Genomic DNA, 12,902 nt, shown 5'->3' on the forward strand with positions numbered 1-12,902 from the left:
GCCCCCCAAGAGCAGTGCTTCCCTCTCTGCGCCTCCCCCCCCCCCCCCCCCCTTCCCACCAGCGGGCTGTGCGCACAGGATCAGCAGTGCAGAGGGGACCCTGGCGAGCCCCAACTGGCCTGACAAATACCCCAGCCGGCGGGAATGCTCCTGGAACATTTCTTCCACCGCGGGCCACAGGGTGAAACTCGTGAGTCGTTTTCGTCGTTAACGGACAACAGGGACAGGGAGACGTGGTGTGAGTCTCTGCTCTCCCACGTCTCAGCGCTGAGACTTGGGGAAGTGACTCAGCATTTCCAGGTCTCAGTTTCATGATCTGGAAAATGGGGGTGCCTCCGCATGGGGCTGCTGTGCGGATGAAAAGAGTGTTCACATAAAGCCCTCGGCGCGGGGAGGCAGGGGAGGCAAGCTCTATGGATCGCACCTGTTCACCGTGGCACCGGTTTGAGGTAGAACCTGCCACACGGTGCTGTTTGAGATTTGTTTCCTGTTGTAATTTTTTTAACAAACTAATACATTCACTCTTGAGTTTAAAACATGTATCTCCCTAACCTTTCCTTAAAGTCCCATCCCTGCACGAGATTGTGGCCTGCGCACCACGCCCAGTTATTTCCAAGATAAAGGAGTCTTTCCTACAAGTCTCTTTCCCAGCCCCTTGGGACTCCCAGGCCCTGGAGCCTAACACAGCCTCTCCTGCCAGCTGGAGAAGTGGCTGTACTCGAGACAAACAGTTTTTAAATGGGTTTGTTTAGACTCCGGGGATGAGTAAGCTCTTCAGAAGGCATGTGGATGTCCCTCTGAATTACGGACAATAACACAGGGAGAACGGAAGGGAACAAAGGAGAGTGCGATAATAAATAGACCATGGCCCTGGGGTTCGTTAGGGTGCTGACTGGCGAGAACAGTGAGGACAGGTCGGGGGAGGGCTGGAGCGTGAGTGCTGGTGCCTCTCTGTGCCAGGCCTGGAGTGTCGAGGGGTGGAGAAGGCAGGGCCCCTGACCACAGGGTGCTCACAGTGGGCACCTCATATGTATGGCTGCCCATGTGAGCAATGCTTTCAGGTGCTGCTCTCTTGAATCATCAGAATAGCCTTGAATCTGTGTGCGGGTGAATTGAAAAGAGCGCCTTAGAGAAAGGCATCCTTCCCCGAGACTGCCATCTGCTGGGAAATGCTCCCAATGGCAACATAAATATCTGACCATGGCGGGGGAACAGTGCCCCCTGTGGTTAGGAATGCGCAATCTGCACAACTGGACAGGAGCTTCTTGTCCAAGGGCCACAAGTAGTTGCCGCAAATGTCTTTTCCTGTTCTTTAAGGTACTAAAGGACTAAAACAACTGGTCACAGTGGCCACAGGTAGGCTAGACCTCAAATTTATCTGAGGTCCATACACATATGCACTAGTTTTTTAAAAAGAACTTCCTTGGGAGCGGGTGGTGGATTTATTGACCATGCTGTATTTTTTTGCGAGTGAAATACTTCCGAGTAGCTGGTGTTCCGCTGCATGGGGACAGCCAGAGGTGTCCCAGGGACCTTTGGGGAGCGCCCGCCTCTCTGGCTCACTGTCTCCCTTCCAGTGCATCACCCACCCTGGTGCCACTGGTCCCCTCCTGCTCCTGCCCGCGGTCCCGACCCCCACTCTCCAGCCCTTTCTATAAGGTGCGAAGAGCTTTGCCCATTTCAAATGTGTTTGTCAATCCTCTGAAGGCCTTCACTGCTAATGGCCCTCCCCACTCCCATCCCTGCTCTGTCTCCCCCGTCCCTTTCTTATGAATTGAGATTCCCCCCTTCCCCAACTATTGTCCTCTCCCCACTCTGTCTTTTGATCCAAGCCTGTATTAAACACTGTCCCCTCTCACCTGTCCCATAGGCAAGCCATCAGTCGGTCAACTGCCCAACGCCTGAGAAATCCTACATTTGGGGGGGGGGGCAGGGAGGAGGGAGGCAGTATGGCCTGATGATGGTTAGAAGCGTGGCTTGGAGTCAAGTCGCGCTCCATCCTCTAGCTGTTTAAGCTCGGGCAAGCCACGTAGCTGCTCTAAGACTCAGTTTCCCCTCCTGCACATTGGGGATAATAATAGTTCTTCCCGCCCCGCATCAGCAGGGTTGAGTGAGAAAACGCAGGGCTCTGCCTGGGAAAAGGCGTTCTGCTAACGTCAGGCCTGGGGAGCGGTGTGCCCGCATAAAGCTCATGCGCCTCGTCTGTGGGCAGGATGGCACGGTGTAGTGCGGAGGGTAAGGGCGCGGTCATGCAAGCGGGGACCTTGGGCAGGTCCTCTGACTGCTCTGTGCCTCAGTTTCCTGTCTGTAAGGTGGGGGTTATCATGGGGGACACGTCACAGGACCGTGAGGATTAACATTTGTAAAGCACTTAAAGCACCTCCCGGCCTCAGGAGCACTCGGCCGCTGCGCTGGAGAAGCTGCTGATGTGATGGGAGGCGCACAGGCGCTGATGTGATGGGAGGCGCACAGGCGCCGCCACCCGAACCCCATCCCAGCTGCAGAGTGGTCACGGGAGCAGCGGCTCCTGTCCTGGCCTCCTGGGGTTGTTCTGGAGACCGAGAGAGGAGCCAGGCCCAGGCCCCTCCACAGATGTCTCCGCGATCACCACGGCTCCCTGTCCCCTCGGCAGCCAGATGCGCGTCCCACCCCGCCGGGTCCTCGCCGGCTAAACGCCAGGCCCTGGCCTCACATTGTGCTTTTCCATCTCCAGACGTTTAATGAGTTTGAGATCGAGCAGCACCAGGAATGCGCCTATGACCACCTGGAAGTGTATGACGGACCCGACGCCCAGGCCCCCATCCTTGGCCGTTTCTGCGGCAGCAAGAAGCCAGACCCCGTGGTGGCTGCGGGCAGCAGCCTGTTCCTCAGGTTTTATTCAGACGCCTCGGTGCAGAGGAAAGGCTTCCAGGCGGAGCACAGCACAGGTGCGTGGCGGTGGGTGGGGGAAGGCGGGACAGGACTGCCTTTTATCATGGCTGTGGGGAGGGAGGCGTGTGATAGCATGTCCCGTTGAAAACGAAACATGGGCAACAGTAGGGGAAGGTCGTTTTCCTTCAATGTCCTTCACTGGCAATGTTTAAAGTGGACAGTGTTTTATTGGAGCCACATTTCCTCCGCCCCTTCCTTCCTCCGTCCGCTCTTTTAAAAAGGTATTTGTGATTTTGCTGGTCTGTGCATCCCAGAATTCTAGGAGCTGAGTGCTGGAGAGCAGCCCTTTCTAAGGACCGGTCCAGAAAAGGGAAAATAGTTCTGTGCTTTTGGTGCCCTCTGTTTTCCCTTCACTTAAATGTGAGCTTTATTTGGTCCTTCGGAGGAAATATATATGCTTATAACTGACATCTGCTTTGTTAAATGGAAGAATGTCAGTAAGAAGATTGGCTCTGCTCTTTCGCCATTGAAATGTCACCGCCTGGGATAGAACCCAGGAAGCAGTGTTGACTCTGATTCTGGTGTAAGATTGTGGTCCTTTGGCGAAGTGGCGGCTGCCCGAGACCCACTCAGAGTCTGAGATCAGGGGACCCGGTGAGGTTCTCTGATCCCTTGAACAGCCCCAGCGCTCAGCTTTCTTGGTTTTCAGAGCCAGAAAATAGGAATCAGGTAAAACCAACGGACAGCCAGCACCTGCAGGCGGCTTAGCTGTCCTTGCCTTCTAGAAAACATTCCATTGTCTCAGCTCCTCAACGGGCCCTAGCTTCCCAGCAGGAAATGTAAAAGCCATGGACTAGTGACTTCACTCCCTTGTCCCTACAGACAGAGCATAGTTGCTTGAGGTGGGTCAGGGTCCCAGCAAGAAATGGGGGAACACTCGGATGGAGTCATTATTTGAGGAGAATTTAATAAGGGACTATTTACAAAGGGGTGGGCAGGGTGTGGGGACACCACAGGGACAGTGCAGCATCCAGGACTAAGGACTATAGGGCTGTTACTACCCCCGGCCCAGATGAGGGAGTAGTTCTGGAGCCTGGTGACAGAATGGGGGGTAAGCAGAGGGTACCTGGACAGGAGCTGTGACTTTTAGGTGAAGAACGCAGCCTCAGTGGCCAGGCAGGGAAGGAGCCTGGGACTAAATACCTTGACCTATCTCCTCCCTCCCCTCATCTGCTGGTCCTTCCCTGGCTGAACCCATCCCGGAGGCAGAGGGCAGAGGGCAGAGGGCGGGGGGCCCACCCATGTGGACCTGGAGATCAGCCTCCTGGGGATGGAGGGGGATCTGGCAGGAGGGAGAGAAGTCATTTTGCCCTGCTCTATGCCCATTTCATTGCCAGCGGCATCTCAGGGATGTGAGGTTTTTCAAAGGCTCACACCTAGAAGAAATTCTAAGCCAGAGCACAGATGGGCCCGGGAGTTGTAGTCAGACAGGACTGGGGCCAGCTGGGCCTGGACGAGGCAGAAGGCACGCCCCAGGGAGCTCTGGGCCCCTCGGAAGCATGGAACATATTGAGGATAGACAGCAAGGAATTTGCTTCCAAAGTTTCTGGTGTTTTCTAATCTCTGATCACTGTCATTTATCCATTTATATTTTGTGGCCTGTAGTGGCCTAGACACGAGATAGCATGGGACCCAGGCCAACCAGAGTTAGTTCTAGTAAAAACCCCAGAAGCCAAGACTACAGAATACAAAGTATGAGGTAAGCTCACTGGTGACACGCACAGGGGCCTCAAGGGTGCCTGTGGTCAGTGCTCTGAAATGCAGGAGCCCCTCAAGTCTGTTAGGAAACTTCTAGGTTTCAGACCTCACCAGCAGTTCTGATGTGCTTTTGGTGCCCTCTGTTGGCAAAAGTTACAAATTACAGCAAGTCAATTGGGCTGCTGTGAGCCCTTGGCAGCTCTTCCAGGGGGTCAAGTGGTCAAGATCCAGGCGGCCAGCTTTTTCAGCAGTAGGCTCAGATATTCCTGGAGACCTTACGTGGCTCAGCCTGGGGACATAGGACCTTGGCTGTGAGGCCCAATTTGGATCCCGCAATGAGCCCTGACACTCAGAGTCACAGGCCCCTGTTTACTCCTCTGTAAAATGGGATGATGACACTTATTTGGCCTCTCCCACAGGGCACGCACAGGCTTTGCAGACAAAACTGGCCTGGAATGAGGGGGTGTGCAGGGAGAAGTCCCAGACTGGGAAGTAGGGAGTGGGAGTGGCAAGTGGGTTCTCTGTGCCGAGGGGGTATCGTGGTTCTCTCTTCGCTCCAGAGTGTGGGGGCAGGCTGAAGGCCGAAGTGCAGACCAAAGAGCTCTATTCTCATGCCCAGTTTGGGGACAACAACTACCCAAGTCAGGCCCGCTGTGACTGGGTGATTGTGGCGGAGGACGGCTACGGCGTGGAGCTGATATTCCGGACCTTTGAGGTCGAGGAGGAGGCGGACTGTGGCTATGACTACATGGAGGCCTACGACGGCTATGACAGCACGGCGCCCAGGCTCGGCCGCTTCTGTGGCTCTGGGGTGAGTCCCAGTTCGCTGGGCCCAGGGGACAGAGCATGGTGATAAACAGCGTGAGTAGTGGGGTCAGACACCCACTTATGAACACCACCAGGAGGCCTGTTCTGCTGGGGAAAAGTGGGAAATGGGGAGAATGGTCAGAGAGGAGGGTGGGAGGGAGCCAGGGACCAATTCATACAGCCTAGGACTGAGGTCAGCTACTGAGGAGCATTTTCCATTTAAGACTGTGTCCTAATTTTGCAAAGCACCCACCCCCACCCCCATTTTTATTTGGCCCTTGGCTTTTTAAACTCTCGATTGTATTTTTGTATATTTACAGTTCTCTCCCCAAGCAAAACTAAATGCCTATGGAAATGACAAATCGCCATCTTCGGTTATCATCAAGATCATCCTCATTTTTCTCACTATCACCTCTTTCCTGGGCCACCTCCCTGGGACAGGGCAGAGCCCTTTTGCTCACCACTTCCCCAGCACCTGCCATAGGCCTGCCATATCGCTGGTGCTAGTGAAGGTGTGTGGACCAGCAGAACAGCATCCTGGTCCCACTCCACTGTACCACACTGGGCACTGCCCACACCAGGCCCTCAGCCCTTGGCCCTGAGGCTCATCACTCAAGCTTCTTTGGCTAGACACATAGCCAATCATTTTGGAGTCACTAGTGCTCCTGGTGCTAAGCAGAAGCTCAAATTGGCATTTATATGTCTGAATAATTCCCCTTCATCTTCCTGTACCTCCCCAAAAGAAAGGACAGATGTGTGACGTAACCAATGCGTCTTCCATAGATAACATCTTTCAAAATGTGGGTCCACATGCAGAGGAAAACCTTGGGGCGTCCTGAGCAGTGAAATATGTGGGAAGTCCAGTGTGGTTCCACTAGTATCTGGCAGGTAGCAGCAATCTATATTCTTTCTTTATACTTCCTTGTTAATTTTGTGTTCGTCCCTTGTCAAAACTTAATTACTTCAGGAGTAAGTCCACCTAAATATATTTTAAAAGCTGGAAAATTTTAGCATCACCTTTTAATCAAAGCAATCAATCATATTGTATCAATCAAATCAAATAAGTCAAATCAATCAAATCAGATCAATCAAACCAATCACCATGGTGCCCCTAGCGCTGGGTGATTCATGGTACACACTTGACCACCAGAAAGACCGGGGTTTGGGTCCTGCCTGCCTGTGTACACTTGAGTCTCAGTTTCCTCAGCATAAAGTGGAGATCGCACCTGCCTTGTAAAGTTTAGTAAAACTTACTTGAGATAAGATCCGAGAGCGCTTAGCCCAGTGCCTGGCCCACCTATGCCCTTAATCAATTCTATGTGAGCTGTGTCCAGGGTTGTTGTCTGTGGAAAAGCGGGGCTGGGAGCTCCTGGAGCAGAATTTGCAAAGAGCTCCTTCCACAGGAAGCTGGTTTGGGTGCTCTTCAGAGTCTCTGGGGCCAGGGATACTAACGGCCCCATCAGCCATCCCATGTCTGGGTGAGGCCCTGGCTCATCCTTATTTTAACCTCCAACCACAGTCCTGTGGCTTAAAGTGCCCTGTTTTCCTTTCTCCTTCCCTCAGCCGTTGGAAGAAATCTACTCTGCAGGGGATTCTCTGATGATTCGCTTCCACACGGACGACACCATCAACAAGAAAGGCTTTCAGGCCCGGTACACCAGCACCAAGTTCCAGGACGCCCTGCACATGAAGAAATAATGGCTATGTTCTCGGAAGACAGTGACTGAGAAGGTTTTTTATTTTAAGTAAAAATAGCACCTTGTGAATCTGCCCTGAAAAACAATGTACAGTATTTTTCTCAAACAAAACCTCAGAATCTAGCCTTGGAGGCGTGTAGTTGATGAAGTTTGGCCAACAAGGAAGAGAGATGTTCCTTTGATTCCAGTTGCAGCATGATCAGTTATGGACTTTTAAAGATGAAGGTTTGAAGCCACTAATCACTCAAGCTATGCCTGTCATTACCCAGGCTCCTTGTCCCTTCTCCTATGGGGCAAAAGGCAGGCCCCGGGTTGGTCACTCCTCCATTTCTGGGTGTGCTTCCGTAGGTGCCAGTAACCTGACCGTGTGCTGGAGACTCCGGCTGTCTTCCGTCTGCACTGGGCAGTGAGGACGAGAGCGTGGCCAAGGCTGGTTTGTTACTCACAGCTTTGGGCAGAGACTCCTCCAGAGAGAGGTTAACCAGGAAACCCAAGAATATGGACATCGGGACGGAAACAGGCGTCACAGTGAGCAGCACACAGAGGGAGCTCGGGTATTGAGAGTCATCGTCACCAAGTTGGGAGACCTCAAGCCTTTCTTCTGTGTCATCAGCTCTCCCTGCCCCCTGGGTTTCCCCCTCACCCCTAAGTGCATCAGGGGGCTCAGGCATCTGCTGTGAATCCCAGCAGTACGCTGGCGTGTGAGGGTCTCCCGTTTGCTGAGAAGAAAACATCCTGGCTCGTTTCGATGTCCCTTTGCTCACTGACTTGGAGAAGACCCCTCCCATGCACCGTGGGATGCCATGGGCTTAGAACCGATGCTCCTTCAGCTGTGGAGGCGCCGTCTGTGGTGGACCTTGACTCCTTGACAACCAATGCAAACTGCATTTGCAAAGATGTGCAAAGACCTCTTATGAGGGACCGGTTCAGGTCCCTCGTGGGTGAACACTGTTGAAAACTGGTTAATTATACGTTACGTAAGAATCAACACCTTGTGGAACAAGTCAACCTGTGACTAACTTCCTGTAACTGATCAGGTGAAAGAGCGCAGTGGTGATTTGGCTCAGACTAGTTAGTCTCCAATCGCCAACTTGCAATTGGCATTCACCACACTTGGCACTTGTTCTGGAGAAGTGTAGAGGATGTTGTTTACACAATTTTAGAACCTCCAGGTAAACTTTAAACAGTGAGGTCGTTTTGAATGGCATTTCATTAAGGCGTCTATGGGCATTATGAGCTAAAAGCTGTGGTATGTGGCTTTAAAAGAGTATTTATGTTGGAATAATTTTAAATAATGTTTACATAGCTGTACGTCCTGTCTGGTTGGTACTGAACACCTGACAGAGCACCAGTGTTTTCAGTGAGAGTGTAGATAGCTCCCAAGCACACAATTCCTTTGAGGGGAAAACAACATTATTTTAAACAAAGTTGTTGCAAAAGGTTAAAGGTTATATTTTTTAAAGATCAAAGTATGCCCCCAGAGGACTATGTCTAATTAAAATGATTGCTGGGAGTAAAAAAAAAAAGAAAGAAAGAAAAGAAAAGAAAAAGAAAGAATAATACAAAGAAAGGTGGGAAAACGCATGGAAATATTTTTCCTTAAAACAGAAAAAAAATCAAAGTATTATTATGAATAATAATATATGTCTGTGTATATGTGTGTCTGTAAAGGATCAGCTGTCAGAGCCTTAATCCCTGCAGTGAGACAAATGCCAACCTGGGACCATAGCTTTACTGAGCAGGCCCTCCTGACTGCCCCGCATCTATGCGTTGTTTCCCCTTACCAAACCCTTGCTCAGCCTCTCTTAGGCTGGAGGCTCAGCCTACATTCTCATATCGTGACATATCGCACCCCCTGCCCAGGGGATCTTTGATGCAGCAAATGGAGCAGCTTGTCTTGTGGTTCAGGTCTCATCTGCCTGTGAGGGTGGATTCCATTTCTCTGATTTTTGTATCTTCTGGGTTTTATTTTGTCTCAGCTTATCTGTCCAAGTTAAAGCTGAAATCAGGATATCTAAGTGGCTGTTAAGAGTCTTTCTCCAAGGACATGAAAATTCTGTAGTTTCGATCTGTAGAAGTCTAAACAAGAGTAATGAATTCCCTGGAGAAGTGGGAGGGAGTCAGAATCAGGCAGCTCTGCCTCAGTATATGCGCCACTCACCGCCCCCCGCTCGCCCCCCACCGCCCATGAGAAACAATATGACCCATTTTTATCTCTGTCGTATGAGTATTTTCAAAAACACAACTTTAACAATGATCAACCTGCGGCCAATTTGAAACAATGGGACGCTTGTGAGAAGCTTTGTTGGGCCTTCTGGGAGTGACGTATTCCCAGAAAAGACAAGCTCTGATTCAGCGGGGACTGGCCAGATCGCTCCCCTGGAAGCCCACACTCCTGGGATTGACACGCGAGGCGGGTTCTGCAAGTGTCCGCACGCTGGCTTCATGGAGAAAAGCCCGTTCAGAAGGAAGGCCCAGGCCCCTGCCTTGGTGCTTCCCGGTGCTCAGTGACCTTCCCACAGACATCCCCGGATGGACAGGAGGGAGCCGGGGGACGTTGCTCTAGCCAGCTTTGTCCTTTAATCCGTGCTGGGCCTCCGGGCTGTCACAGAGGCCAAGCCTGGCTTCAGTTCAGAGAATTAGCTTGACAACCTGATGAATATTTAGGGTCTGGGTCTTCAGCTTGGTCTGATTCTAGTGTCATCTGGCCTAGCAGAAGCTAGAACCTGGATCCCAGGGCAGGGTAAAGGTTGGAACTTCTCCAAACAGAGAAAGCAAGGCTGTGCATTGGTTCACTTTAACTTCATTTCTTCTAAAGGGACGTTTCCTATTACTCGTGATAAATCATCTGTAAAATCTTGTTAACTGGCAAGTTTGCACTGGGATCTGCCATTGATCTGGTCCCTTTGATAAGTCTCAAGTGATTGGTGGTATTGCTGCTGTTCAGGTTGTGAACAGATCTTTCCATGGCTCCAGCAGATGTCTTTCAAGTTTCCTTTGTAGACTGAACTTCTGAAAAAATAATCCCAAATGCCTAAAAGGTTTCTTTAAAAAAAAAAAAAAGAAAAGAAAAACTGTTTAGAGTGTTGTCTATAAATATATTGTATTTTTTATTTTGTGTAATTTTCCATTTCATGAAGTGTTGTCAGTTTCAAAGAGAAAGTGGAGGGGAGCAAACATATGGCCTAGAAATAATTGTTTTATTAAAGAATGTGGATGGATGGCTGTGTCCTGGGTGCACATTACCAGTTCAGACAGGACTGGCCCTCATGGTGATGGTTTTCCCCAATACCACAAGAATTTGGGGAGCATAGAAAAAGGGGGTCCTTCTCTATAGCCTTCTGCTCTCTGGTGAGTACCCAGTGCCCAGCTCCAGAACAGAGCTCTCTATTGGACAAAGACAGTCATGAGCAAAGCTAAAGGTGGCCTCAAAGTCGTCCTCTTTCCTGGAAATCTGACAACATAGTGATTGTGGAGATGGTTGCTGCCCAAGGGTGTAGATGTGGTGGACATCTTCCGTTTGTCCCTCAGCAACTCACTCTCTCTACTCGTCTCTACATGGTTTTGTGCCTGAGGACCACACCTGAATCTAAAACTGAAGCTCATGGCTCCTATAAGGTGGCCTTCTCTCTCTGGCTTCTGGCAGCCACTCCTTCCACTCGCTCCTCCAGGTCTAGGGGTGCTAATGACACTCTGCTGGCCTAACCTGGGGTATTGCATTATCTGTCCCCTACAGGGACCTTTATAAGTAGTCCTTTTGGTAAGCCCCCCTCAAATACTTCAAATTGAGTATGTCACTAATTTCCTGTGGGGACCCTGACTGACACGGGGTCATTTATAACTCAAGGATAGAGACTATCTGATCGAGGACAGTCTTTTTAGGTTGACCAGATGAAGAGACTTTTAGGTCTTCTTGGTCATATCGTGGAAGGATAATAGAGGCCATATCTTTTAAAACACTCAGAATTAATGCCAAACTATTTAACACATGCCACTGTTTTGTGCTATATGTAGTGTCAAGGTTTTATAATTTTACTGCTTTCTGTAGTCACCAGTACCTAAAGGATGAGCCAAAATGGCGCAAGGGTAGGACTACTTGATGTATCAGTCAATGTAAGGTAGCTTATGCTGCAATAAAACAACCCCCAAATGTCAGGAGCTTTACATAAGAAATGCTTATTTCTTGTTCATGCTACATGATCATTTCTGGTATCTGGTAGCTCTTCTATGTCATCAATCAGGTCTGGGCTGTGCTGGGCTGATGGACTAGTTGAGTTGCTGCCTGGAGCATTGCTGATTCCTATGTCAGAGGGCAAGAGAGTATGAAAATCACACACTGGTTCTTACATGCCTATGTGGGACATCTCACTTCTCCTCACATGTCATGTAGCTGCTCTTAACTTCAGGTGAAAAGTGAGGTGAACCAGAGATATCTGATGGACCCCATCGATGACTCTCGCCTGTGACACTCATCGATAGGGAAATGACCAGAACTCTGCTATTTGTTTTAACACTGTACTTCATCACTATTTCCGTACTGACATTTTCAACAAAGATTTTTAACAATTAGAATAAGGCCATCTATCAGGTAGAATGGACCGACTTTTTAAACCAACCAGTTGTTGCCTGGCAAGCCATCAGTGTGATTGGGCTTATACAAATTTAAATGGTGGCAACGTATAAGTGAGCAGAGAATCTCAGAGCTGGCAGTCCTAACCTCTCACCCACTAAGTGCATTCTTTCTGCAGTTTCTCAGGAAATAATTCTTAGGACTAATGCTTCCAGAGGAGAAGCGCCCCCTTCACCCAGGCCCCCTTCTTTGGGTGATGGTGCCAAGTTCCTTTTGCGGAACCACCTCTTCTCATCTTGGAGGGACCACACTGGGCAGATTGTCAGCCAGGTGGCAGGTCCTCTTAGGTCACATGACTCAAGCCAGACCGTAAGATCCTCTTCGTGGAATTAGAGTCTCCATCAAGAGGAAAAGGAGCTGAGATATTTTAGTGCTTGTTTTTCGTGGGAGGATATTCCATGAGAGTACTGTCCAGGAGTTCCTGCTGCTGAAGCCTCGGGAGCAGCCTACTCTGTCTTCCCTGAACCCAGGTCCCTGCCCCTCTCTTCTTTCTGTGAGCTCTACTACACCCAACCAGTAAGTCCCCTTCTTAACATAATCAGGGTCCATTTTGATGCTTGTGACCTGGGCACCGCAGACGAGAGAGGTCTTAGCAATTCTTCTAAAGGACTAACATGCCCTTTGGAGGTAGGGTTGGTGGTCAGTGGATACGAAGCAAACAAAAAGAATCAAAAAGGACCTCACTGGCCTTGCCCATCCACAGAGGGGGCTGGAACCATGAGCTGGAGTTCTCTGGTCCAGTTATCTGGTCCAGGTGTGATCCTACCTACACCCATCAAACAAAGTTGGAAGCATGCTTTGTACCACTTGTGTAATGTAAGTAGTCCAGTCATTGTCACAGTATCCTCCCCATTTTATAGCTTGGGACTGAGTCTGGAAGGAGTCACTTCACTTGCCTAAGACCACACAGCTTCCAGAAGGGCAGCTAGGACTCTCCATACAGACTTCCCTGGACTGTCTCCATGATGCCCAGGCACTAATAGACTCGGTTTAGGGATCATCTTGGGAACTGGAAACCCCATGAGGCAAAGAGCACTTTGGTCTTGTTCAGGTCAGTATCTCACTGCCTGGGCCCCACACCTTAAATCCATTTTTCCATTATCACCTGACTAAATGGTGCCTTCATCCCCTCTGTGACT

General features: G+C 50.2%; 1 protein-coding gene across 1 annotated transcript in view; it reads left to right on the top strand.

The window, feature by feature from the left end:
- The window catches only part of TLL2 (tolloid like 2), a gene marked incomplete at its 5' end in the record, with an annotated part of 98,800 nt that extends 91,405 nt beyond the window's left edge, over positions 1 to 7,395 (top strand). The window contains 4 exons of the mRNA XM_006756677.2: positions 63 to 190; positions 2,714 to 2,927; positions 5,190 to 5,440; positions 7,000 to 7,395. Coding sequence (XP_006756740.1) covers positions 63 to 190; positions 2,714 to 2,927; positions 5,190 to 5,440; positions 7,000 to 7,134 — 728 coding nt within the window. The remainder of the gene's footprint in view (positions 1 to 62; positions 191 to 2,713; positions 2,928 to 5,189; positions 5,441 to 6,999) is intronic.
- Positions 7,396 to 12,902: the final 5,507 nt, after the last annotated feature.

Source organism: Myotis davidii, unplaced genomic scaffold, assembly GCF_000327345.1.
Source record: "Myotis davidii unplaced genomic scaffold, ASM32734v1 scaffold332, whole genome shotgun sequence".
Taxonomy (NCBI): Eukaryota; Metazoa; Chordata; class Mammalia; order Chiroptera; family Vespertilionidae; genus Myotis; species Myotis davidii.